General features: G+C 43.6%; 1 protein-coding gene across 1 annotated transcript in view; it reads right to left on the bottom strand.

Moving 5' to 3' along the window:
• AGPAT5 (1-acylglycerol-3-phosphate O-acyltransferase 5) overlaps window positions 1-22,254 on the bottom strand; it is a 42,839-nt gene extending 20,585 nt beyond the window's left edge. Inside the window, exons 1-4 of the mRNA XM_006914967.3 lie at window positions 21,999-22,254; window positions 9,036-9,105; window positions 6,871-6,986; window positions 2,614-2,703 (exon numbers count right to left, since the gene is read on the bottom strand). Of these exons, the coding sequence (XP_006915029.1) occupies window positions 2,614-2,703; window positions 6,871-6,986; window positions 9,036-9,105; window positions 21,999-22,217 (495 nt within the window). The 5' untranslated portion in view covers window positions 22,218-22,254. The remainder of the gene's footprint in view (window positions 1-2,613; window positions 2,704-6,870; window positions 6,987-9,035; window positions 9,106-21,998) is intronic.
• Window positions 22,255-25,585: the final 3,331 nt, after the last annotated feature.

The following is a 25,585-nucleotide window of genomic DNA, read 5'->3' on the forward strand; positions in this document are numbered from 1 at the left end:
GCGGGGCGGGGACGCGGGCCGAGGACGCGGGCGGGAGGGCGGAGGACGGTGCCCGTGCTGGAAAGGCACCAGGTGCAGTCCGTCCCCCCACCCGCGGCCTCTCCTCCAGAACGGTCTTCCACTCCTGCCCCACGGGCAATGCAGCCCGGCCGCCGCTGGGACCCGGGTGAACCCCAGTGCAGCTGGGAGGTGGACAGAAAAGAGCCCCGGGCGGGAAGGGGGGGCAGGGTTACAGCTGGGAGCAAGGCTGGGTCAGAGAAGCTGCCACTCCGAGACCCTCCCTAAGACCCGATCGGAACAACAGAACACGCCTCCCCTCGTCCGGCATCGGCGTCAGAGGACGATGGACGATGGACGGGTGCAAACGGGAGACTGGCGGCGAAAAAGCTGAGCGCCGAAGGAGCGCTGAGGAAACCCCAGCGCGCCCTGTCCCACCCTCACGCGCCCCGATGAGTGCCACGGGGCTCTGCGGCCTGCGAGAAAAAGTACAGCAGCGGCAAAACCCAAACGCTGGACAAGCCCCGACCGGCCTGATGCAGCAGCCATGCCGAAGGCCCTGATGCCACCTCAGCCACCAAAACCATCCTCGTCTGTCTCGACTGCGCCACTCGAGAGCCCAACTCCCAGCAGAGTCCTGGGTGCCTAAGAAAGGCAGGACAACGCACAGTCCGAAGAGACAGAGGCCACAATGACCAGGCGGGGGCTAAAATAATTACGCGAGACAGGAGCAGGGTCCTCGTGGGCAAGGCGGACGACCTTCAGGACCAGACGGGCACTTCCAGCGCAGACAAGGACACCACGCGGCAGCATCGAAGGGCACTGCTGGGGATGAAGACCACGGTACGACAAGACGACTGCCTCGGACTGACCGATTCTTCAGAGACCAGGCAAAGTCAAGGGGAGAATCTGCGAACTTGAAGACGGGTCAACAGAAATGATACGAACTGCCTGCCACACGTGCTTATAAGACAGAGTGAAAGAAAAACCCCCGAAACAGCAAAGAAGCATCCGAGACGAGAGCCACAGAACAGAGTCAAACGACCTAAAATACGTGTGACTGGAGAAGAAAGAGAGAAGAGGCTTGCGATGACATTGCAAGAAATAATGGCCAAGAATCTTCCAAAATTAATGACAGACACCACACCAAAGACCCAAGCTTAGAGAAGACCAACCAGGATAAATATGGAGAGGAAAAAAGGTCGCACTCGGGTACATAAAACAAACTGCTGTGAGCCAAAGGCCAGGGGACACGAAGCCGCCAGAGAAAAGTGGCAGGTCACGTACAGGGTGCAGCTTCTCGGCCTCGGCACTGCGGACAGCTCTATTCACTGGGGTGAAGAGAAGCAAGGAGGAACTGTGTGCAGCACGTAAAACTCACGTAGGGTGGGGACTGTACTGGTCTGTGTGACATACACGAAGCCGGGCAGTCACCTGTGCGGGGCCGAACAGAAGGCTGAGGGAGAGTGGGCTGGACTCTGATGTGTAAGTTAATGCTGAAAATTTAAATATTTTTTTAAAACGAAAGTGGACATACGTCTTGACAATCTATTCTATCATGGAGAGATCTAGAAATAATGACCCCCGTACTGCCCCAATATACCAAACTGTTTCAGACGAAAGAGACCCTTTTGAAAGGCTCTGCTCTATTCCCAAGGGCGAGCGGTAACAGGGGACAGGTGCACTGTTGTCCCGCTACCTTCTGCTTCAGGTCATCCCAAAGCAGGGTGCAATTCCCTAACGTAAAAACAGCCGAGAGGGCCTGTAAGTGAAAAACGCGAACACTAGGGCACTTCGTCAGCTGACCGTGGAAAGCTCTTGCTTAATTACGAGCTCTGGCTGCCACCCAGCAGCCCTGGCGAGAGAACAGGAAGGAGAGAGAGGGAGGAGGGGACGGGGCACGGGAGAGGGAGAGGAGAGGACTCGGAGCCGGGAGCTAAGTTTCTGAGCAACAGGAAAGCAGACCGGGTCACTCTAGGGAGAACGGGAACAGAGCCCCGAGTCCCTGCAGTCACACTGCCCTGGCCTGGGGGATCCAGGGGCAGGGGCCACTCGGTGGCAATCGGCACCCTTCAAAGAGAATGTTGAGGTTCTGTTTTGGGGGAAGCAAAATTTTATAAAATAATATTTACATTAAATGATTCTTTGTAGATATTGATTTTTTTTTTTTTTTTGGCTTTTTGAATGACTCAGTAACAAGAAACCCAAGTCTGTCCTCACAGACAGAGAACAGTTGTTTCTTCTAAAGCGCCACCTGACACTGAAGCCGATGAGGAGGCAGAGGCGCCCTCAGCAGCTGAGCGTGAGGTTACAAGCGGAATCCTGTTTCCTATTTATAGTCTAAGGACACCAAGTGTTCCTCCTGTCACCCCTCTCTGAGGTCACTTTTGACAACCTCCAGCAAAGGATCGAACTGTCTGCAGCGACCATTCTGATGGGCAAAAAGGACGACTTACCTCTATTTAGAGGCCTTTTGCTGCCTTAATAAAACTCTGAAGCATTCATTACACATGGGACAATGTGTCTTCAAAACAACTCTTAAATGCTGATGACATCTTAAACTAAAAAACGGGCGTCGATAAGGAAAATGTTAAAAACGCGTGCGATCTCACTCACCGGGGTCCCCGCGCGCACGTAGCTCTGCAGCTTCCTCCTCATGCCCTTCTCATTGAACCTGGCGCTCCTCTTCACATAGATTCCTCCGTGCTGCCACGTGAACACAAGGGGGGAGTGTTTACTGTGCTAAGTCACCTCAGCCAAAAGGCAACTTTACTCCCGAAGGGTAAAGGAGAAAACCACATTTCAGGAATTGAACTATATTTAACCCATTCAAATGTTAGCATCTAATGAACATTAACCGAAAATGCTCCTAAAATTCTCCTAATTATGTTTCAACGTAACTCAAATAAAACTGCATATGTTATTGGAAAATATATTAACATTTAGTTTTGTTCACAGTTAAAATAAAAAAGCTTGTTTTCTTAAAAATACACTTTAAAAATAAAACCTCGATCAAGCAGATGGATCTTAGTTCTCCATTTTCCCCCGACTTATTAAAGAATCACTAAAAAGTGTCCTTCAACTGTTAACATTCACAATCTCGGGATTTCAAAAGTGACCCGGCTACAGATACGCATGTAGCGCCATCGTAGACTGAACCGTGTTCCCTCCCAATCCTTATGTTGAGGTCCAACCCCCGAAGTCATGGTATTGGGACGGGGGACATTTAGAGAAGTCATCGAGGTTAAACGAGGTCCTGGAGCGGGAACCCTGACCCATGGCGCTGGTGCCTTCCAAGAGGTGATGAGGACACAGACATGGGTGCGCAGAGGGAAGACACGGAGAAGGCGGCCAACCGCAAGGCGAGGAGAGAGGCCTCAAGAGAAACCGACCCTGCCGACACCTTGATCTTGGACTCCCAGCCTCCAGATTTGTGAGAAAATACATTTCTGTTGTTTAAAGCCACCCAGTCTGTGGTATCCTGGTATGGCAGCCCCAGCAAACTAATACAGGCACTTCCATGAAGCTTCGGGTGCCCTTAATTAAACTTCGTATGTGCACGTCACTGAAACGATCGGGTCGGGTGGTTTTTTTTTGCATTCCTCTGTGCTAATCTGAACTCGGCTGTAAAATAAATGGACTGGCTGAGTTTGATGTTGTCTTAATCAAGGATTTGAGTGACAGGAAATGGACAGAGAAAAGAAGGAGGGGGCGGGACAGAGAGGAGGGGAAGCGAGGAGGCCTCCGGCTGCGGCCGGGCCGGCCGCACAGGAACTGGCTCACCTGGGCGCAAAGAAGGAAGTGCGGTGCTGTCTAGCATGCGTGTCGCTGTTGGCCCGGAGAAGCCCGAGAGTAAATTCAAGTTAGAATCAAAAGCCACAGAATGCACATACTGCCAAGTAAAATTTTCCCAGGCTTTCGGTGACATTATACCAATCCTTTCCATAATATTTCTTCCCTGTCGTTGAACCTGTTTACTAAAGTCTACTTTAATTCCAAACCATCTGAGTTCTTTTCCAGGTATGTGGAAGATACGGAAGCGAAGACCAGTCTCGCTCCTTACGGAACACACTGGTCAGTGGGGAAGTGAAGCGCGGGCACGTACGCCATGGCGAGAGCCTGATGAGCGCCGCAGGGAGGACAGCCACGGAGAGGAGCGGGACCGAAGGGGAGGAACTGCCAGCTCAGAAACGGGGCCTCATAGGCGGAGCGAACTACAGGAACCTCTGAAGGAGGCCGTGGAGCTGAGAGACGGAGTCGGGCTGGAAAGGAAGGTCGGCACAGGGAGACAGGTCATGGGGGACCATGACGACATGCGAGGGCGCTGGGCCTCGCCGTGGCTGGAGCACACACACTTGAGCAGTGAGTCGCTGTAGGCTGAAGGCGGAAATCAGCAACTTTATCTGAACTCCAGCGCAGCACGCCAGCGCCTCTCAGCATCGCCAGGAGCTTGGGGAGCTGGCGAGCACACCCACATTGCTTTGCTCCTCTCCCCCCGAGAAACAGAAGAATAGGGCCCGTGTACTCAGTCAAAAACTGAAGTGAAATTCATGGGCCCTCGATGTGACATTCTGAGGTCTGCCAGGCACAAATCAGGCTATGAAGTCATCCTGGCTAAAGTCCCAATCAGCTTTAGAACCTCAGGAATGAACCCAAGATTTTCAGTTTGATCGGGAGTTAATAAAATAGAAAGACGAAAAAATTTCTAAGGTTGATCACGAGAACTTAATGTTTTTAAAAAAAGATGTCCCCCAACCTACTCTTTGCAGTAACTCCCGGGACCACAACTTAACGGGTTACACCCTCCCAAAACCCCCCACCAACCGAGCACCCTCCTAGGGGGTCTGAATGTCCAAGGCCAAGGCTGGTCTTCAAAGGTTTCGTAAAACTGCTCTGTGTTTTGAGAACCCAGCCTGTCTTGGGGCTGACAAGGTCAAGAAGGAGAAAAAAAGGAAATGAAAATGAAAACCAAGGAAAACGGGAAATGGAGACACAGAGCCCCGGCTGTGAACTTGAGATGCAAATTACTTTTTTATTTCAAAAGGTGCCTGCCCTTATTCCTTTAAAATTCCGAAACACTATAGAAGCCATTCATGACACTTCTGCCTCCACATACAAAACTTCACCCCACTAGGACCCCTTGTCATGGAACCGAGCAACAAAGTCTCAAAAAAGCACATTTCCTTCCTCCACTACTTCTGATTTCAAGCCTTCTTCAACTTGCCTCAATTATCAAGCAATTATATTTGCTGTAAAATCATTTAAACTTTATAGGTATGTTCATCATTTTATAGGAACAACTAAGGAAGTCAAAAACTCCGTTTTAAATGTTACTGAAGTATAACGGTGACCTTCGTGTTTAAAACAATAAAGGAAGAAATAATAACTACAAACGAAAATGTAAAAATACTGGGAGTAAAAGCACCTCTTTCAATGAAGAAAGTCATTTATAATTCATATATTATTTAATACTCATCTGTGACCTACTTGATACATCATCAGCTTCACTGCCCAAGACCATAAAAAGGTGCAGCTACAAATGGCATCGGTGACTAAATGAGCAGTCGGTCACAGCTGCTACACATCTCAGTTATCGTCACAGGGCCCAACTAAGCAAGAGCGCTCTCTCGCACTTTTATTTTTAAAAGTTAACACAAAGATAAAGTTCCCAAGACAGCTGCTTTTGGCTGCCTGGGGCGCGTTGGGGGTGGGGATCAGCAAGCATAACTCTGTTGTGAATTCTAAAGTTAAAGTACACCTTACGATGCTCACAAGCTGGAAGTCTGAAAATGTTTCGTTTTCTGAATACCTATACTATGTTAACATGTATTTTTGTACCCATATTAAATACTTAGTATTTTATAATACAGTAAGTATAAGAAAGTCACAACTTGAAAGTCTGTTTCCTCGTATTTTGCTTGTGAATTATTGTTATTGAATAGCATTATTTCTGCTTCATACAAATTGTGAACAACAAGTCCTGTAACAACAAAGATTTCACTTCCTGGCATAAAGTCAACATCCTAGTAATTTATTCCATTTTTTATATGCACCCAGTAGATTAAAATACTTTTCATCAGAAGCCACGTGACTCTCTCTCTCCTCTGAGGACCCGGGAAAAGAGGAGGCGGAGATGAGTGTCCCCAGGACCGCAGCCTCGCACACGACACAAACTCCTCCGTGGACCGTGGGGAGACGCGGGGCTGGTACTGGGCTCTGTCCACGAGACGACCTTCCGATCTACATACTTCTACGGCTCACTGAAAACTTTAGCCTTTCTTCTTTGAGCGATTTTAAAGTCTTAGTATCAAGCATGACTTCTATACGGATTTTATATTTAATACTTAAAAAATTAAATATCAGAAAATTTATTCCAAAAAAGGCATAGAAAAATGCTAGTAATCTCTTTCTGAATATAAAAGAACCTGTTATACAGTTTCATGACTGAGGTTATTATGTAATTATAAAGGGCATTCTAGAAAATAATAAATGCTGAATATTTATTACGTACGTGGTACTCATGCTAAGTACATTATCTATAGCTCACTGTTTTTTTCTAATACCCTACAGATCATACTTACTTTTACTATTACTTTCTAAAAGTAATTTTCTATCAAATACTATGTCTTAAATTTTCCTATTTGTTTGATTTTCGTACATTTGCATTTTTGCTATTTAACTATCTGGGTAATCAGACATGTATATAAATACACGCCATTAAAAATGCTACATAAAATTACTTCAATTTAGAGTAAGCTATTAAACTCATAAAGTAAACCTCCCCAAACCCATATATTTATTATATTAAGGGTATGTTCAATTTTTAAATCTAAAATTTTTAAAAACTAAGTATATATAAAGAAAAAGCGTTACCTGAGAAAAATAACACCCATACAACGGAAGCCATTTCAGCCCATCCTTCAGCACGTAGCGCACATGCCCGAGGGCGTTCTGCCGGACGGCCAACATGTCGGCGATGATCCAGTCCACTGCAAGACAGAGCCCGGTTAGCGCGGAAGGGGCCACAGTGGGCGCCAGCCCCCCGCCCCCCGAGACGGAGAAAGCCTCTTCGCAGCCCTGTGTGAGGAGCGTGCTCTGAAGACGTGATGATCAGAACTTTCAAATTACTTTAAACCAACACCAGACGTTGAAAAAATATAAATGCTGTGTTTTTTAATTTGTTTTTTTGCTGTTGTTGGGTCATCATTTTTTTCCCATTTCTTGAAAGGCTTTTTATTTCATGAATGAAATGCAAAGTCACGAACCACCCTACGTAACCTAAAAGCAGCACGGACAAGGAATAAAATGAGCTTCTCTACTTCTCGGTCTAGAAAACATGACAAAATAAGCCGAAAACGGTGAAATGAAACTGTCATGTGCGACTAGTCTATATGTGCTCGTATGTCTGACAAAAGCCCGGGACACCTTTCTTTACCAATGAGTTTCAGGACACAATGCGAGCTTATAACAGCTCTCAAAACAAAGACCGCACGCAGCTCACGACTGAGTCAGGCAGACATAGGTGACCGAAGGACACGTGCCCAGGCTGCTGACAACTCGGACGTGTATTAGAAAGGGTCGCAAAAGCAAAAATAAGACGACGTGAGCGAGTTGATAGCAACAAAAACTTGTAGAAATTTCAAGCAGGGACCCGTCCTTGCCAAGAAGCAGGAGCCGGCAGACGGTGTGTGGAAGGCAGAGCACAGCGGAGATGGTTCAGGGGGGTTACGGGGACACGAAGGGACACGAAGCGGGCGAACGGCGGAGATTCCCGAAGACCAGAGAGGTCTGGATTGACAATGGCTGCGAACCACCCTCTCTCTGCACAAGAACGGAACGATAAAAATAAAATGGGAGGGAGACTTTTCTAATATCTATGAATGAACGGGAATATGGAATATTTGAAAAAATCTGATAAATTCTGTGAAAGAAACATAGTCCTAGGATCACAAGCGTATTCATAGCCACAGAAAAGGGAACAGAAGACGTGAATTAGAGAGGGGGAGGGGCACGCTGTCCCACGAAACTGAACGTAATCGCTGAGACGCTAAACTGCTTTCTGCACCTTAACTAAGGTATAGGTAAAAAATAAAAGCAAATAAATTAAGAGACACAGCGGACAGGAGGATGGTAACAGACAGCCATGGGCATAAGTGACCTTCCATTCAGGTGTCATCATTGGTAGGCTTGCTTTTAGTTTTCAATTTCTGAGTACTATATTTTTTAAAGTAATAAAAATGGAATTTAGGAAGTGTACATCAAAAGCAGTTACAGGTATGAAAAAATACGAAGTGGGATATTTTTTAACTGAAGTATTTGCTGAACTAAAAAGTATCTTAGCCGAATCAATTTCTTGGTTTTGATACTATACACCGTTATATGTAGGACGTTGCCATTGGGGTAAACTGGGTGAAGGGGTCACAGGGCTCTATGTTTTGTATCTGCAAAATCTTGTGAATCTATAATTATTAGAAAATAAAACTTAAAAAAAAGTACTTTGACCTAATTGAAAGTATATACTACACTACTTTGGAAACCAGAGTCTTCTGTGATTCCTCCGATAGAGTAACAAGCTACAATGAAACCAAAACATCTGAAGAGGCCAAAGGAACTGCAGACATCAGAAATTAACACCGTGTTCATGAAATGAGCACTTGCAACCCTTTCTGCAACTTGACAATCAAAAACATAAAGTGTATATACACCTCGACTCACCAACTCCACTTCGAGAAACATAACTTACCAAAGGAAGAATGTAAAGACTAAAGGATAATTAAAAGCAGCAGATTTTTTAAAAATAGCTTATTTACACATCCATTGGGAGGGAAAAGGTAAGTATAGGAAAATCCATAGCTTTCACATTTCCGACTGTCCAAAAAAGATCACAAAAGTACAAGGTCACATTTAATATTTGCATTGAAAATTCTTGTTTCAACAATAACAAAAAGAATTTCCACTTAAATATATAAGAACATTACTCTGAATTCTCGTGTAAGTTTTGTAGAAAAACCTAAGTTTCATACAAATGAAATACAAACCTGTGCTTTGATGATTTGCTAAATATATTATATTTTCTTTATTTTTTGGCAAATCTCCATATAGCAATACCTGAAAAATAAAACAAAAGAAACATTACTTTGATATTTTAAAGCAGGTACTACTGTAACATACAAAATAGGACAATGTCAAAAAACTGACAAACTCACGATGTCATGAACATGTCCGACCATAATTAACAAAAATTCGATTTCTCTTAGGAGCCTCAGAAAGCATAAACGACACGTGTTCAGAGAGCAGCTAAGTGAAACAGATGACCAATATTCTCATAAGAAAACTACAACAGGTGTCTCTTGACTGCTAGAATTTACTGACACCAGACATGTCTTTCAAAGAGGGTGACGTGCAGTGGAAGAGACAGGTGTGATACAATAACTGTCATGAGATACAATGCAAATAGTATGAAAATACAGCACATTTTATTTTAAAGAACTGTTCTCTGCAGAGCAGAAGTCGTATTCATTAGGTGTGATTTCAGCAGATGCGATGAAGGAAGAGTGTTCATGAGAAGATGAACAATGAAATGGAAGCGTCTGGAGTCCTTTGGGGTACACCTAGCAATGTCACGGCCAAACACAGGCTGCCTGCAGACAGGGCGAGCCGGGCAAGGCCAGAAGGGAGATGCGAACCAGAAAGTAAAAAGTCATCTGGATACCAAGCTAAAGACGAAAACTTTCTTCTGCAAGCGATAGGGAACCCTGGTTCCATAATCGGGACTCTATATCCCATAGACCATAGAGGGAGCTCCGTCTGGATGAGGGTATTTCTAGGAAGGGGAGGGCTGCACGATGGGAGGGGCACCCCGTAGGCTCCAACTCTGGCAGTGGTTTTATTTCTCAAACTGGGTGGTGCGTACGTATTTGTTATCTGAGCCTTTCTGTGGTTTTGTGTCAAGGATTTGATAATAAATTATTTAAGGAAATGAGAAGTACATTTTTAAAGACTTGGAAGGACAGGGCTGCCGACAGTGGTCTCTCAGGGCATTTCTGTTTCTGTGCTTGTCGCCATGGATGATGCAGGGTTACGAATTAGCTACGGCTTTTTAAATCTATCTTTTAGACCTCCAGAGATTATCTTTTGGTCATGACACTACCATTAATATCTTATCAACAGAAGAAAGAAAAGGACATTAACTCGACATGTCTGTAGATAAATGGGAAGCGATGACAAAGTTCTCGAGGCCAGGGACTCAGAATGAGGTTTCTACTACCTTCTTCAGAAAACTGCACAGTGCTGTGCATGTCATATGTGTTTAAATATCTGCTTGATAATTTTTTACCAAGAAAGTTTATCAGTGCCAGAACACCACAAAAACCAAAAATCAAACCAGCAGCTTGGTCTGTGCAGGGAGAGGTGGGGTTCTGGCTAGTGACCCAGACTGGCCAGAACCGCCGAATTCCAGTGAGTGAGAAAGAAGGGCAACCCTGCACATTTAAAACTTTAAAAGCTCTAAAAGCAGAATAAGTAAAATAATGAACTGCAGGTCTTAGTGTACTAAGTGAATCATTATCAGGCACTTCGAATAAACACTGATTAACCAAAGATAGGAATGCATAATTACAATGTTTAGGTGTCAGACAGACGCAATTTATAAGATCCTTCACTTATTTCCAAGGCTTCAAAGAAAAAATATTTCTAACTTAATATTATCGATTTTTTTTCCATTCATCGAAGTGGAAAGTTGGTTTTTTAAATTTACTAATATAAAAGAGAACAAGCTTTCATTTAAGAAGGCAGATTCTCAAAATGCTTAGTAAGACAGTTGCTACTGTCTTAGCAACAAGTACATAATAGGATAGCTGTAGTGTCTTCTAAATAAAAAAAAGTTTACGAGAACTTACAGACGCCCATAGGTAAAAATTATTAAACGCCTGTATGATCACCTGCAGCCCTGCCTGCACGGCCACGCTGTCATCACCTCATGCGAGCTTTTGCTCACCTAGCGACCTCCTCAGGAAGCCTGCACCTTCTAACCCGGACCGGATGTCGCTCCCCTGCGGCAGCGCCACCACCCGGTCCCACCCCCTGGGGGCGCCAGCCTCACTGCGCACACGTGTTAACAAGGCACAAGCCTGCGGCCACAGCCCGAGTGGCAGGGGCTTCGTTCGTCACCTTCTACCCCGGAGCCCGGCATGTGCTCCTAGAGTGTCTCCCAGAGATGCTCACTGACCCGTTACACCTGCACCTTCACTTTTCACCAGTGGATAAAGCGATATCTTCTTTTTAACAGGGACGGATTTTGGAATAAACCAAACTAAAGTACTTTAAATGCAGCGGTGACTTTTTAAAAGCGTCATTTTTAGGTTCATTGTAATCGTTCAATTTTAGGTTCATCCATTTTTAAAAAAACTCATCTGAAGCCCCTTTAGAGAAAAATAACAATTTTCTCTTTTGATTTTATTAACTCAGAAGCAGACAATAAAAATGGTTTTTGAATAATTGTCCATACTGCAAGTGACGCACTATTATTCTGCTTCGGTCAAACCTGTTTCTCTTACACAAACGAGCTTTCAGAGGAAGGCCTGGGTCTTGACGAAGTCTACTTTAACCTCGCTTTGATCCTATCTTTACATTTTTAATTTGTCGCATGATACGTAAACTACATGAAGACTCTCCTTTTTGTATCTTGAAAGGACGTAGTAAAATTTAAAAGAATCACATGTTTAACACACAGCAGAGTACCCAACCAACAATGCCACGGAGACATAAACATACAGCATCTTTCTTTGTGAAAAAAATGCATTCTTCATCTACCTCAGTAATAAATGTATTCTTCCAACTTGCAAAAAGTACAGACGATATTAAGAAAAACTTATCTCATTGTCCTTAAATATAGATGGTGCCGCTGACGGGGATCAGAATATGCCACCCCAAAATAAGCCACTTTGGCATAAAGATGACTTTGAGCTGAAGGCAACTGAGGAACAGCACACAGAAAAGCTCTCTGCCCACCCTCTTTCTGCCAATGGCGGGGCACGAACTCTGTAAAGCCGACGGTAACTTCCGTTCCGAAGCTGTTCCTTTCTGAAGGGCCAGGAATATGGGAAGCGGCACTGAGGTGAGTCTGTACAGCAAACCTTACCCGCTCCCTAGTGACCCTCCCGTCACAATTTACCAGCCCTAACAACTCCAACCCCCTCTTCCTATCATGTCTCCACAATTCACGCCCTTTGTTAAAATGATATAGAACACCCCAAGCAGAGTTTGGGTTTTCACTTATTTTCTGCAAGGCCCCAGAGCACGTAAATATTAACATCGATAAAATTTGTATGATTTTTCTCCTGTCGATTTGGCTTTTGTCTGTTTAATTTGCAGGCCCCAGCAACAAACCTAAGAGCGTAGAGGAAAAGTTCTCTTCCCTCCCCTGTAATGTAACAGTCACTAAGAGCACGGGCTCCAAGATATTCTATTTGAATTTTTCTGTTGTTTTCTTTTCAACAGGTACCTGCGTGGGTGGGGTGGGTGGGGCTGAGCGAGGAGGAAGCAGCACGAGGCTTTGGTGTGGCCACCTAGATGGCTGTCAGTAGGTACCGTTGCTGGCAGGAAGTTGGGGAGAAGAGCCCCACTCTGCGCATCTTACCTCCATGTGCCTAGTGCCGCCCAGTGGAGCCCCCGACAGCTGATGCAGGAGGTCAGAGCCGGTCAAGCCCCGAGAAGAGCCCAGGGAGAAGCAGGACCTGCCCTCACTAGAGTCGGGGAGGAGGCACCTGCCAAGAGTGGGTGGGGGTCTGCGGAGTCTGGGCTGTGGTGAGACCACGCAATTTCACTGAAAGCAAACTACTTATTCGGAAATGATCCTGGAACAATTCAAAATGCAGAGCCAGAAAGATGAGAAACATCTCACTGGCCAATAGACTCTTAATTCTCTCACTGTGTGAAACTCAAACGTTTCGTTTTTTGGAAGTGTAAACTGAAACTTTAGTAGACTGTAACACAGAAAGATTTTGTCACATAGCCTGGTTTTCATTTAGTCATTCCACTGTTTCTAGCTGTCTCGATGGGACAAACGCATTGACAGAACTGGCTGTGCTGGAGCCTTCTCTGCAAGCGGCTTGCATCTGAAACCTAGGCCATCTCCTCACTGACTACGGGAACTTGGGCAGCGGCACCTAACGCCTTCACGCATATTCCCTTACCTATAACATGACCTCACGGAAAGTAACTACTGTTCGCAGCTGCGGTGAAGCAGATGAAACTAGGCGAGCTACTTCTCACGACGCCTGACACAGTCATCACCCAGAAACTGTCCACTGTTTTATTACCCAACGAAGTGAAATTTTTTATTCAAAACTGCGCTGTGATTAATAAGGAAGAGAAAAACAGATATTTAGTCTACCTTCCAAAAAATAAGTCTCTGATTATATAGAAATGCAGCCACAGAGAATTTCACTTTGAATCAGATTACACGTATAATTTATACTCTACGGTGTTTATCATGTGAAATGTATTTTTATGCCAATGAAATCTATCACCCATTAAGTGGTACGAGGTTTCTACCATAATGCATACGAAAACTATGATCTTTTTCTGACCAATGTGAAACATTTTGCTGAATAGGAAAATCATGATGGCCCTCTGAAACGAGATCAAAATGTAGTCATTTGGCTAGTAATCAGTACGCAGAAATAACTGTCACGCAACACTTAAGTGGAATCTTCCAAATCACAAAGCTTTTTAGCCACGAGTCACATATGGCTCCTGACACTGTCCTCACTCTACAGGGTGCGTGTTTTGAGAGCATCTGTGATGTACAGTCACTGAGCCAGGCAGCTTCACATACTGTCTCAGTCAGTCTTCAAGATAACATGCAAGTAAGCACCTCATTTACATGAACAGGAGCGGAGAAGCTGGCTCACTCGAGCTGACAGTGTGGCCGAGAACTTGGAATCCCATCCAGGTTTCTCATACCAAGACTGAAAAATCTTGTCAAATGTAACAAAACTATTCTCTGCAAAAATTCCAACTAAAACATGTCAAATGAGAAGGCTTCTCTTATATTAGCTTATATCATTTTTTCATTTTGAATACTGACCAAGAGAAAACTTTTGATAAATTAAAAACTGACCTAAAAAAAAACTTCCTACAGAAAAACAAATTAAGAATGGGAGCAAAGCAATACCTAAGTGCACCAGAGCTGGCACTCGCGATGTGGCTCCTAAGTTAGGGGAACCACCTGCTCCCGTGTGCACAGCCCCCCACTGAGTTAGCCACCATTGGAGATCGAAGGCGTCACTCCTGCATTTCCTCAGCTCTTGGTTCATTTCTTTACCTTGTAACTCATCTCACTATACAGTTTTGTTTTTAAACTGCCTTCTTTCTACACTGCTACAGTGTGTGTTATTTGAGGGTAGAGACCACTTTACCAATATAAAATGCTGGCCCCTGACCTGATCCCCTTTCCAGGTATCACCCCCACATTGCTTTATACTCCTGGAATTCCCGCCCGGAAATGGAGCTGAGTAGAGCTGTCTTCCAAATGTCATTCACACTTACACACCCAGCCAGCCTCCTCAAGTCCCCAAGCAACACTTGCCTGCTTGGGGTGTTCTCTGCCTGTTCCTCCACTGAGAGAGAAGTAACGATAAACTGAGAGACTTGCATAGGTTCAAGAATTAGGAAAAGTACATGTTTTTATTGGCAGGTAAAGGGTTCTCTGTGTTGCTGGCTGTTCCAGAATTCCCTCCCTCTTTTATAAGGTCTCTGACCGAATTCGTTCTCGGTCCCGCTCCTGAGGGTGGGGCGCCTCCTTTATCTAAGAATGCAATTAGACTTACTACACCTGTAGACCTTGTTAGATCAAAACCTGTCAACTATAAGGCCATTCAAAAACCCTCACCCTTAAAAGTGAGATGCTTCTACATTTCCAGAGAAACACAGACCCGTATCCCCTGTAGTCTGCTCTGCCTGTTTGCTACAAGATTAAAAAATCAAGTCAAGTAATTCTCTTTATTACCATCTTCAAGGGGTACGATCTTGTAGAGGGGAGAACATAACATTAAAATATGCTAATATTAATATTACATATGTTAGTGCTACCTATAAATGACCCTGACACTGAGATGGGGTGAGATCATAAAAGGTGAAGAAAGACAGGGGCTTGAGTTGGAAGGAGGCATAGAGAGAAGAGTGGTCCAGTCCAAAGGGACACCGCTGAGAATATGTGGGTAATTTTGGGGGGTCTGGGGAGGAAGCAGCAGTTGCACTAGAGTGAAACCAATGAATGGAAAAGCCGGCCAGGGCAGAATTTAGGAGTCTTCATTTCCATTTGGTTATCAGTTGAGAACCTCTTTTTCCTAAACACACAGGCTACTTCCTCCTGTTTGAACAGTCAAAGCAGCTATTAATTGGTACATTCTTCTTGAATAACCCAAGCAAAGTCACTTTATATTTGCGTCACAAAGCTAATGACTACAAACACTCCGATTTCAGTATTATCTTCTACAGTTATCATCCACATTTTTCCTAGTACAAATACCTTCAAAGAGGGGATCTCATTTCAACCAATATAACCTCACTACTTGGCAAAGCATCTTCGGAAAATGAACCCTGAAGCTGGAAAGGATGCCCATTTTTACCACTTCTGTTCAACATGGCATTAGAAACCCCAGCTACAGCGATCAGACGAGAAAGAGAAATAAAAGGCATCCCAATTGGAAAGGAAGAAGTAAAACTGTCATTATCTGCAGATGACAGGATACTATATGTAGAGAACCCTAAAGATTCCACAAAAAACTGTTAGAATTGATAAATTCAGTAAAGTAGAAAGATAAAAAATTAATATTCGGAAGTCGGTTGCATTTTTATACACCAGTGATGAACTTTCTGATAAGAAAGAGAAATGAAGAAAACAACAATTTACAATTGCATCAAAAACCATAAAATAGGAATCAAATTAACCAAGAATGTAAAAGATTTGTTTTTGGAAAATTGTAAGTCATTGAAAAAAGAAATTGAGGAAGATACAAACAAACGGAAACATATACTATGTTCATGAGTAGGAAGACTCGACATTGCTAAAATACTACCCAAAACCATACTACCCAAAGCAATCTGTAGATTCAATGCAATTCTTATCAAAATACCAATGGCATTTTTCACAGAACTAGAACAAATAATCCAAAAATGTATATGGAACCATAAAAGATCCCAAATAGCCACAGCAATCTTGAGAAAAAAGAACAAAGTTAGTGGTATCTAACTCTGATACACTACCTGATATCACACTATACTATAAGGCTACAGCAATCAAAACAGCATGGTACTGGCATAAAAATAGGCATGTAGATCAATGGAACAGAATAAAGAGCCCAGAAATAAAGCCACACCTATATTGTCATTTATTCCATGACAAAGGAGGCAAGAATATACAATGGGGTAAAGACAGTCTCTTCAATAAATGATATTGGGAAAACTGGACAGATACATCCAAAAGAATTAAACTGGACTACCTTCTTATACCATCTACAAGAATAAACTCAAAATGGATTAAAGACTTAAATGTATGACCCAAAACCAAAAAACTTATAGAAGAAAACATAGGCAATAAACTCTCCGATATTGATATTAGTAATTTTTTTTCTGATGTAGCTCCTCGGACAAGGGAAACAAAAGAAAAAATAAACAAATGGAACTACATCAAACTAAAAAAGTTTTGCACAGCAAAGGAAACCATCAACAAAATGAAAAGACAACCGACTGAACGGGAGAAAATATCAGCCTATGATACATCTGACAGGGGGTTTACATACAAAATTTACAAAGAACTCACACAACTCAACAATAAAACGATCCAATTAAAAAATGGGTGGAAGACCTGAATAGGTACTTCTCCAAAGAGGAAATACAGATGGCCAACAGACATATGAAAAGATGCGCAAAGTCACTAACCATTATAGAAATGTAAATTAAAACCACAATGAGGTATCACCTCATACCTATCAGATTGGCTATTACCAATAAATCAACAAACAAGTGTTGGTGAGGATATGGAGAAAAGGGAACCCTCGTACACTGTAGGTGGGATTGTAAATTGGTACAGCCACTATGCAAAATAGTTTGGAGGTTCCTTAAAAAATTAAAAATAGAAATAACTTTTGACCCAGCAGTCGCACTTCTGGGTATTTATCCAATCTGGGTATTAAACCAAAACACGAGTTCGTAAAGATCTATGCACCCCTATGTTCACAGCACTGCTATTCACAACAGCCAAGATATGGAAGCAACCTAAATGCTCATCAACAGACTGGATAAAGAAGTTATGGTTCATATATGCAATGGAATATTACTCAGCCATAAAAAAATGAAACACCATTTGCAATGACACGGATGGACCTACGGGGTATTATGCTGAGTGAAATAAGTCAGACAGAGAAAGATAAATATCATATGATTTCACTTATATGCGGAATCTAAGGAACAAAAGAAAGGAACAAACTAAACAAAAACAGATTCACAGATACAGAGAACAACCTGGTGACAGCCAGAGGGGTGGGGGGTTGGGGGGCTGGGTGAGAAAGGTGACGGGATGAAGAAGTGCAAATTAATAGTTACAAAAGAGTCACGGACGTAGGGTTCAGCACAGGGAATCGAGTCGATAACATCGCAATGGCCGTGTGTAGGGCCAGATGGGTGCTGGAGTAATCGGGTGGTGGTGGTGGGGGTGCTCCTTGAATTATATAAACGTCTACCCCTTGTACTGTACATCTGAAACTAATGTAAAGTTGAAAAAAAGAAAAAAGTGCACTATTCTCTATAGTGCACATTACAAAAGCTTTCTGAATGCGAATTAGACATTTTCAAAAAAAAAAAAAACAACAACAACAACAACAGATCAGGCAAGTGTAAAACCAAAGGAGAAACTTTGCCTTTTTACATATTCTTCTGAGTTCTTCACTCTGGGTGTGTAAGCCATGACCTGGAAAGCTTGCCTACTTGTCTTTGCTTTTCTATACCTAAGAATAACAGCTAGTTAGTCTTTTTAACGGGCATTCATCGACTGGTTGCTAGGTGCCAGGCCTTGTTCTGACTTAATCCTCACAATCACCTTTAGGTAAATTACTATTATCTCCCCCATTTTACTAATAAGAAACTGAGGCATTCAGAGGTGAGCCATTCCTCGAAACCACGGGGTTAGTTTTTAGGCAGAAGAGGAGTCACACCCACGTGTCTGGAGCCGCACTGTGGTGCCTCCCCGTGTGATGCTGCATCTCCAGAGATTAGGGAAAAAATGATCTGTTACCTGCATATTATTCTCCACTTTCTTTTCAGCTTCCCGGAAGTTTTTCCTAAACTCCAACTCCTCTTTTGGAGTCCTCGAGCACCACATACTCAAGTTACTTTTTACCTTCCAGGTTTTACAGTGGTATACATAACCAAATGTCAATATAGTCACCATATTGTACATAACAAATTCTTAGTTTAGAAGTTATATTACCTCTAATTTACCAGGTTGGTTTTTCTGGTAAGCTATTACAAGATGATAACGTAAGAATCAACTAAGAATCAAAAGAACACCAATACATGAATAAGAAGTTGGTTATCGTATAGAATTAAAATTGGTTCTGAAAATACAACTACTCAAATGCTCTATGTGAGCCACCTGTCAAGGTAAATGTGAAAATCTGAAAGTAAAAGCTTATGAAAATTACTTTTAAAGGAACCTTGGCATCCAGAATCAGGCTCCCTCTACTTTAATACGTTGAAGAAAGTAGAGACCAAATTCTTTAATATATCTAAAGAAATGGGGCAAAGTTAAGCTAAGAAACAACAACAAAACACTGACCATGCAGAAGTGCACTTACTACTGTAGTGGCTGGAATGATGACCCCCAAAAAGACAAGTCCATACGCTAAGCGCAGAACCTGTGAAATGTTCCCTCATTTGGAGAAAGGGTCTTTGCAAATTAAGGACTTTGAGTTGGGGAGGTCATCCTGGATTATCTGGGTGGGCCCTATACCCAATGACGAGTGTTCTTATAAAGGACAGAGGGAGAATGAAGACAGCCAGAAAAGGAGGCAATGGGACCGCAGACGGAGAGACTGGAATGACGAGGCCACAAACAAGGGAATGCTGACAGCCACCAGAAACTGGAAGAGACAAGGACAAGGTTCTCTTCTAGAGCCTCCAGACGGAGTGTAGCACCTTGCTTCCAATATTTAGCCTCCAGAACTGTGAGAGAATAAATTTCTGTTGTTTTAAGCCACTATATTTGAGGGGCTTTGCTATGGCGGCCACAGGAATGTAATATAACTACTTGAATCAGCACTGCTCCAAATAATAAAGAGGTGTGTGTTGATTTTCAGTGGATCTCACACTAAGAAAGACACACAAAACTTTTAAAATCCTTATTGCTATTCCAAAAGAATGAATGGTGAAGGTATCCAGTTGAGTTTCAGATTTTGGAGAACCTAAAAAGACAAATAAGTTATAAATAGTAATTTTAGCAATAGTGATTTAAATGTTTCCTGTCTCAAAAATGCATATGAAAATAGTGAAATAAAGAAAGAACAGATGTTTACTTAGAATCCAATGGAACATCTAAGTGCATGTGTTGAAAGCAGGTTTACCTGCCAAGCATAGATCATGAACTTCATGGACCTACTTGTCTTCAGCTTAAAAATTCTATTCATAAGAAAACACTCTGTCTCACAACTATGTTGAACCACTTTTTTTTAAAGTCTAGAACTTAAAGGCATTAAAATGCCATTTAAAAAACGAAATTTGAAAATACTCCTGCAATGTATATAATTTAATGGTTAACCTTCTTTCACTCAAAGACTTAAATTACTAAAACTTCTTCAAAAATGAGTCAACATTCTTTTATACAGAACAAACAGGAGGATCATCACTGGCCTTGCAAATGAGAGCTAATAAACAATTAAAGTAAAAAGAAAAATGTTTCCTGGCAAAACAAGAAAAACAAGCTAAAATTTTAATAGAAATTGCAATGACAATCACTGGTGAAAACTATTAAGTAAAAAATAAGAATGAGGAGAGACTGTGTCTGTTCTCGTAAAATCATTTTTCTTTGCGTTTATATTTGAAAGTGGCTATTTTTTCCTCTATTGATTTAATATTAAAGGAAACCATTAGAAATATTGGAAGGTAGCCTTGTCGACCTAGGAACTCCTGAATCTAAAAAAGACCCCGAAAAATACCCTGCTCTGCTACTAACTAGCAAATAACTCCTTGCCCCTAAATAATGCACGAAGAAGACACTCCTGGGTCAACATTTTTTATTAAATGTTCATAACCTGCTTTTGAAGGTAAGTGGGCAGTTCCAGGATTCCTAACTTCATCAAGGGATCCACATTTATAAAAGAATGTCTGATGGCCCTCAAGAATAATTCAAAATTTTATCTAATGTAGGTTCCATGATGAAGTTTGTTAGAAATCCTGGAACTGATTGCCCAATGATCACTAACAGATTAATTAAAAACCATGTTCTGAGAACTCAAAAATAAAATGGAGGTCTATACTGAACAGGGTATGGGGTAAGATACACAATTTCAGAAACAATGTGAAATTTTACGATCTTTTTTAAAATAAGAAACTTGCTAAATACAAAGTATTTCAAGTATACTGTACATTATATTGCACAGAACGTGTTATATTCGTTGAATAAAAAATATCCCAGCGCAAGTGGAATTATTTTTCTAAGAGGTAAACTGGCTTTGTCATACGTTTTGAGTCTGTATTCTAGGCCTGGACAGCTGTTATATGATGTGAAATTACTTAATCATGGTAAAACCATACATTTAGATAAATGTGAAGAGCAGGGGGGAAACAATTGGTCTGAATTAGTGAAAATTTTAAATGAGCCCATTTAAAAAGTCAATTATCAGGAAATCATTTTCTGGAAGAGCGATTTTTCCCTCCTAGTAAACACAGACATTGGTTTAAATGAAGACCCTGGCGTCTGGCAAGTCCCTTCCCCCAAACAACCTTTACCTGGGGCAAACTCAAGTCATCAGGAATCAACAGCAGTGCAAAGTCAGAATAGTAGCCGGTTGACAACAGGGCGAAAACGACTGCTCTAGCGGGGGGAAAAGGACAATGGCAAAAAGACAAAACAATGCCATTCCATTCCCTCCTGGCCACCCCGACCAAGGACAGGAAAAAAAGAGGACTAACTGAATACAAGAAATAATCAAGAATCAGCTCTTTTCCCAAATTGGGAAGAAAAAAGAAAATTCACAATTGTTATTTTTGCATATGACACGTAAAAAAAACTAAACGAAGAGGGCCTTCTACTTTTGTTTTACAAACTTAATCTACTAATCCAATCTCTATAGAGAAAGTAACAGATATAACATAATCAGATAAAAGGTTAGCCACACATTTAAGCCTAGTCAAAGGTGGCAAGAATTTTATCTACGGGACAGCTTCTACAGTAACAAATGTATTAATTTCCTCGCCCCGCTTTCACTTGTGCTGGGAAAGAATGCAAAGTTGTACTTCTTGTTCAAACAGTAACAATCTGTTTCCAGAGAAGGTCTCTGATTTTTAAAAGCGCACTCGACTTCAAACATTACCACCTTTTTGGAGCAAACGCCAAAAACTGTCCACTGCTTGCCCTACTTAAATCTGCATCCGCACCTACTTGGCTAAGCACCGAGACGGAGAGATACAAAAGAGGCGGCGAGGGGGCAGCTGATCCCACTCGTAGCCGCAGGACGATTTTACTGCCGCTTCCCAGTGATCTTGGGGTATCTGCAAGGAAGCACTGGGCCAGAACCTAAGATGAGAACGTGAAACTTCCTCCGAGGTGGGAGGATGGGGTGACGGCACATGTTCTCGGGGTGGATGAGGATGTGCCATGCCGGCAGTAACGATCCTAAAGTACCCGGTGGGGCTGGCCGGTTCCCAACTTCGCCCCGCGGGACCCCGGCGAAGAGGGATGGGCAGGTGCGGCGGGCGGCCGCGGAGGGCGGGCAGAGCCTCACCTGCACGCCGGTGTAGTTTTCGAAGAAGAAGAGCACCATGTTCTGATAGATGCAGTAGAGCCGGTCGTCCACCGCCTGGTAGAAGCGGGCGGGCAGGAAGGCGGACAGCAGCCGCCAGGCCCCCCAGACCAGCACGTAGGTGGGTGCCGTGCCCAGCAGCACGGCCGCCGGCAGCACGCAGCGCATCGAGTACATGTGGAGCACCAGGGACAGCAGCATCTTCCCGGCCCCGCGCGTGGAACGCTGCACTGGCAATCCTACCAGCAATGGATGAAGGTTCCTTTTTCTCCACATTTGTTATTACTTGTCCTGTTGATTATAGCTATTCTAACAGGTGTGAGATGTTATATCATTGAGATTTTGATTTGCATTTCCCTAATAGCTAGCGATGCTGAGCACATTTTCAATTATTTGTTGGCCATTTCTATGTCCTCTAGAGAGAAGTGTCTGTTCAGGTTCTCTGCTCATTTTTTGGGGCGAAGGGGACGCCGCGGCCCTTCGCGGCTCGGCAGCTCAGGAGCGCTCACACCCCATGACCCTCGCCCATCACCCTGTGCCCCTGCCGGGGGCGGGGCTCCGCGTCCACAACAAGTCTCCTGATTGGCCGCCCGTTACCATAGTTTCCCCCGTCGGGGGCGGGGCTCCTTGGCAATAACACGTCTTCTGATTGGCTGAGGACGGCAGACGGTTGACGCGCAACTGCAGTCGGGACGCGCCGCCCGCCGGCTCTGGCCTCTGCGCATGCTCCAAAGCCAGACCTCGCTGCGGATGCGGGAAGGGAAGTGGGGACTGGCAAGCCGATTAGGGTGAAGGTGGGCGCGGGCAGGCGGAGGGTCCCCTTGTCGGACTCTGGGCACGGGGTGGCCTGAGGGAACGACCCACCTCCAGCTGGCGCGCCCTGTGGGCCCCTAACCCGGGGATGCGCTCTTAAGCCGAGATGTCCCGGTGGAATGCATAGGTCATGCGCTGTGCCTCAGGTGATCTGCAGACGTACCATCCTCAGTTGAGGACTTATGCCTGCGACAGGTATTTGTCTAGCTTACTGTGAAAAGGCCAACAAGATATGCTGGGAGCTCTAGGGTGAGATAAGCCCCATCAAAGCTCTGGCCCGAGGCATCTGCCCAAGCCAAGCCTAGCGAAGTGATTACCTTCCTTTTCAAGGTCGCTCCCACCCCTCCGCCGTCCTGCTTTTCTCCAGTCCCCTGGGTAGATGCACACGACCCCTTTCCTTCCCTTGCCACCAGGGTGGCCCAGAATTAGGTCCCTTCTTTCTTCCATCACAATAATGACAATAACAAATTTAGGCATAGCTGGACAGCCTTTTTACAAGGTTCTTTGCACACCTTTTTATCACACCTTTTCAAATTCACTCTTGCTTTGCTTCCCAGGGCCTGGCTCTTTGACTTGTGTCTGATTTTGTATAAGGAGCCTCATTTTTGTGTAGTACTTAAAGTAAGTGCTTTGTACACGTAGAATACCTAAGGTACTGACATTCTTCTGTGACCACAAAAATCTAGGAAGGCAAGGCCTTTTAATTGCTGTAAAAACAGATCCAAGGGCTTTCTGGATCCTTCTGCCCTTTGACTACAGTAAACGTGATTTAATGTGTAATCCTTTCCAGAGATAGTTGTACTTCAAAAGAATGCCAGTTTTCCTCAATGGAAGTCTGTGAGATAGCTTTATACAGGAAGGCATTTTACTGCAAAATTCTAATCAGGGTCAGGCGGTTAGACTATTCTTTGACTATACATGAGTATACCAGGATTGAGAGATGGTGACCTTGGAGGACAAGGCCAGGTGAATAGAGATCTCTCAAGGAACAAGTATTTGCACAAGGATGTTGCTGACAGCACTGCAGAGTAGAAAGATTTTCAACAGGATTTTCCATCTTTCCATGGAAAGTAATGCCATGTGTTGTCAGAAGAATTAGATTCTATTTCGTAGGGAAGAAGTCACACACGTGGATAATGTTCACAACCAGTGCTGCTCAGACACCCCTACAGTTAGAAAGCTGTATGAGGGAGAAAGGGGGTTCAGTGTTCACATTACACTCTGTACCGACGAAGTCAGTGCACGTGTGTGATACACGCCAATATATTACATACTGCGGATCACCCCCATATTACTCTTAGTGACCAAGTCGTTGAGTTTCGTGAATGGCGCAGCACGGAGACACGGAGAGCTTCGTCTGTCTCATCCCCCGTGTACATTAGACCCTGTCGCTAGGTCGTTCCCTGAGCCCTTCGCTTTCCCCTCTTCTTCCTCAGTCATGGATTCACCCTCCTTTCTAAAGAGTCCCTCTTAAGCCACAATCAGCCCACACCCTCTACCTCCTTACCTGGTACATTTTTTAACCCCTTGCATGCTGACTTTTCCACCATTCTACCAAAATGATTCTTTTTAAAAAAGAGCACAGCCGACCTAGCCTGCATTGACTGGCACTGGGAAATAACAGTGAGAAGACTGACTGTGTGCTTTCCTGATGCTTGCATTTAGCAAGGCGTTACATGTGGGATGAGTTACATGCGGGAAGTTCGCGGTACTATGGGAACATGTATTGAGATCTCATTGAGTCTGGGGAGAAAGACAGCTCATCAGGTAGAGTGGTACCTGCTATGAAGCTTGCGGGTGGAGTTAGCCCGGCAAGGGCTAGAGGCGAGAAGGAAACAGAGGGCCTCCCAGGTGAGGATGGCGTGCCTGGAGGTCGGAAGCCAGCGCGCAGTGCGCTCCTGGCATAGAAAAGACCCGTGTGGAGCACCGTGACAGGCCACACTTTTTAATTTTTTTAATTTACATGTCCCCTGAGAGAGTGCTATGTATTTCCCTCACGCCGTTTTAATTTACTATCTAAAATTATTTTTATCATAACTTTAGTTACAAAACAAGTTCTGATGAGTTTAAAGTAAAGTGGTTATAGAAATCTTTTACATGGACCCCATGGGTTATAAATACCATAGTGATTTAATAACCCACCATCGTCCATTTAAAAAATACTTAAGATTTTTACCAATTAGAATTTTATATTCATCCTTTCTTTTTTTCCTTGAACACATTTTCATTCCACTTAGATCACAAAATTTATCTTAATGGGATATCTTTTTTGCTTCAAAGTCTTTTATTAATCAGATTATTTCATCAAGGTTCTAAGAGTTAAAATTTCTTCTGGTTGAGCTGTTATTATTGTTAGCAATATATAATTTAATCAACATGTCACAAAGTCTAATATGTAATTACTGTAAATAAAAGTAGTTTTATTTGAGATGCCTGTCCTAGTCGTGCCTTAATTAAAAGAAATCATCCAGTTACCTTTCGGTGCCTCAGAGTCATTCCACCTTCCCACAGTGCAGGACAGCACTACGATTTGGGGCGGGCCAGGTGGCCGGGGCCCCTGTGAAATGCAAGGTGGCCTGGGCTCCCCGGAGTCTTCATAGGCGGGTCGGTTTTAATTAAGCACCTGAGAATCAGGTCCCTAAAAACCCCTCGTGACCACATCTTTATTTTCGGGGATACCCATGGTCCAGTATGAAGGTTATGGTGAGAAAGACAAGGGGAGGGCATGGGGTTGAGATGGGGTTGAGGCGGGAAAG

This window comes from Pteropus alecto, unplaced genomic scaffold (genome assembly GCF_000325575.1).
Source record: "Pteropus alecto unplaced genomic scaffold, ASM32557v1 scaffold35, whole genome shotgun sequence".
Taxonomy (NCBI): Eukaryota; Metazoa; Chordata; class Mammalia; order Chiroptera; family Pteropodidae; genus Pteropus; species Pteropus alecto.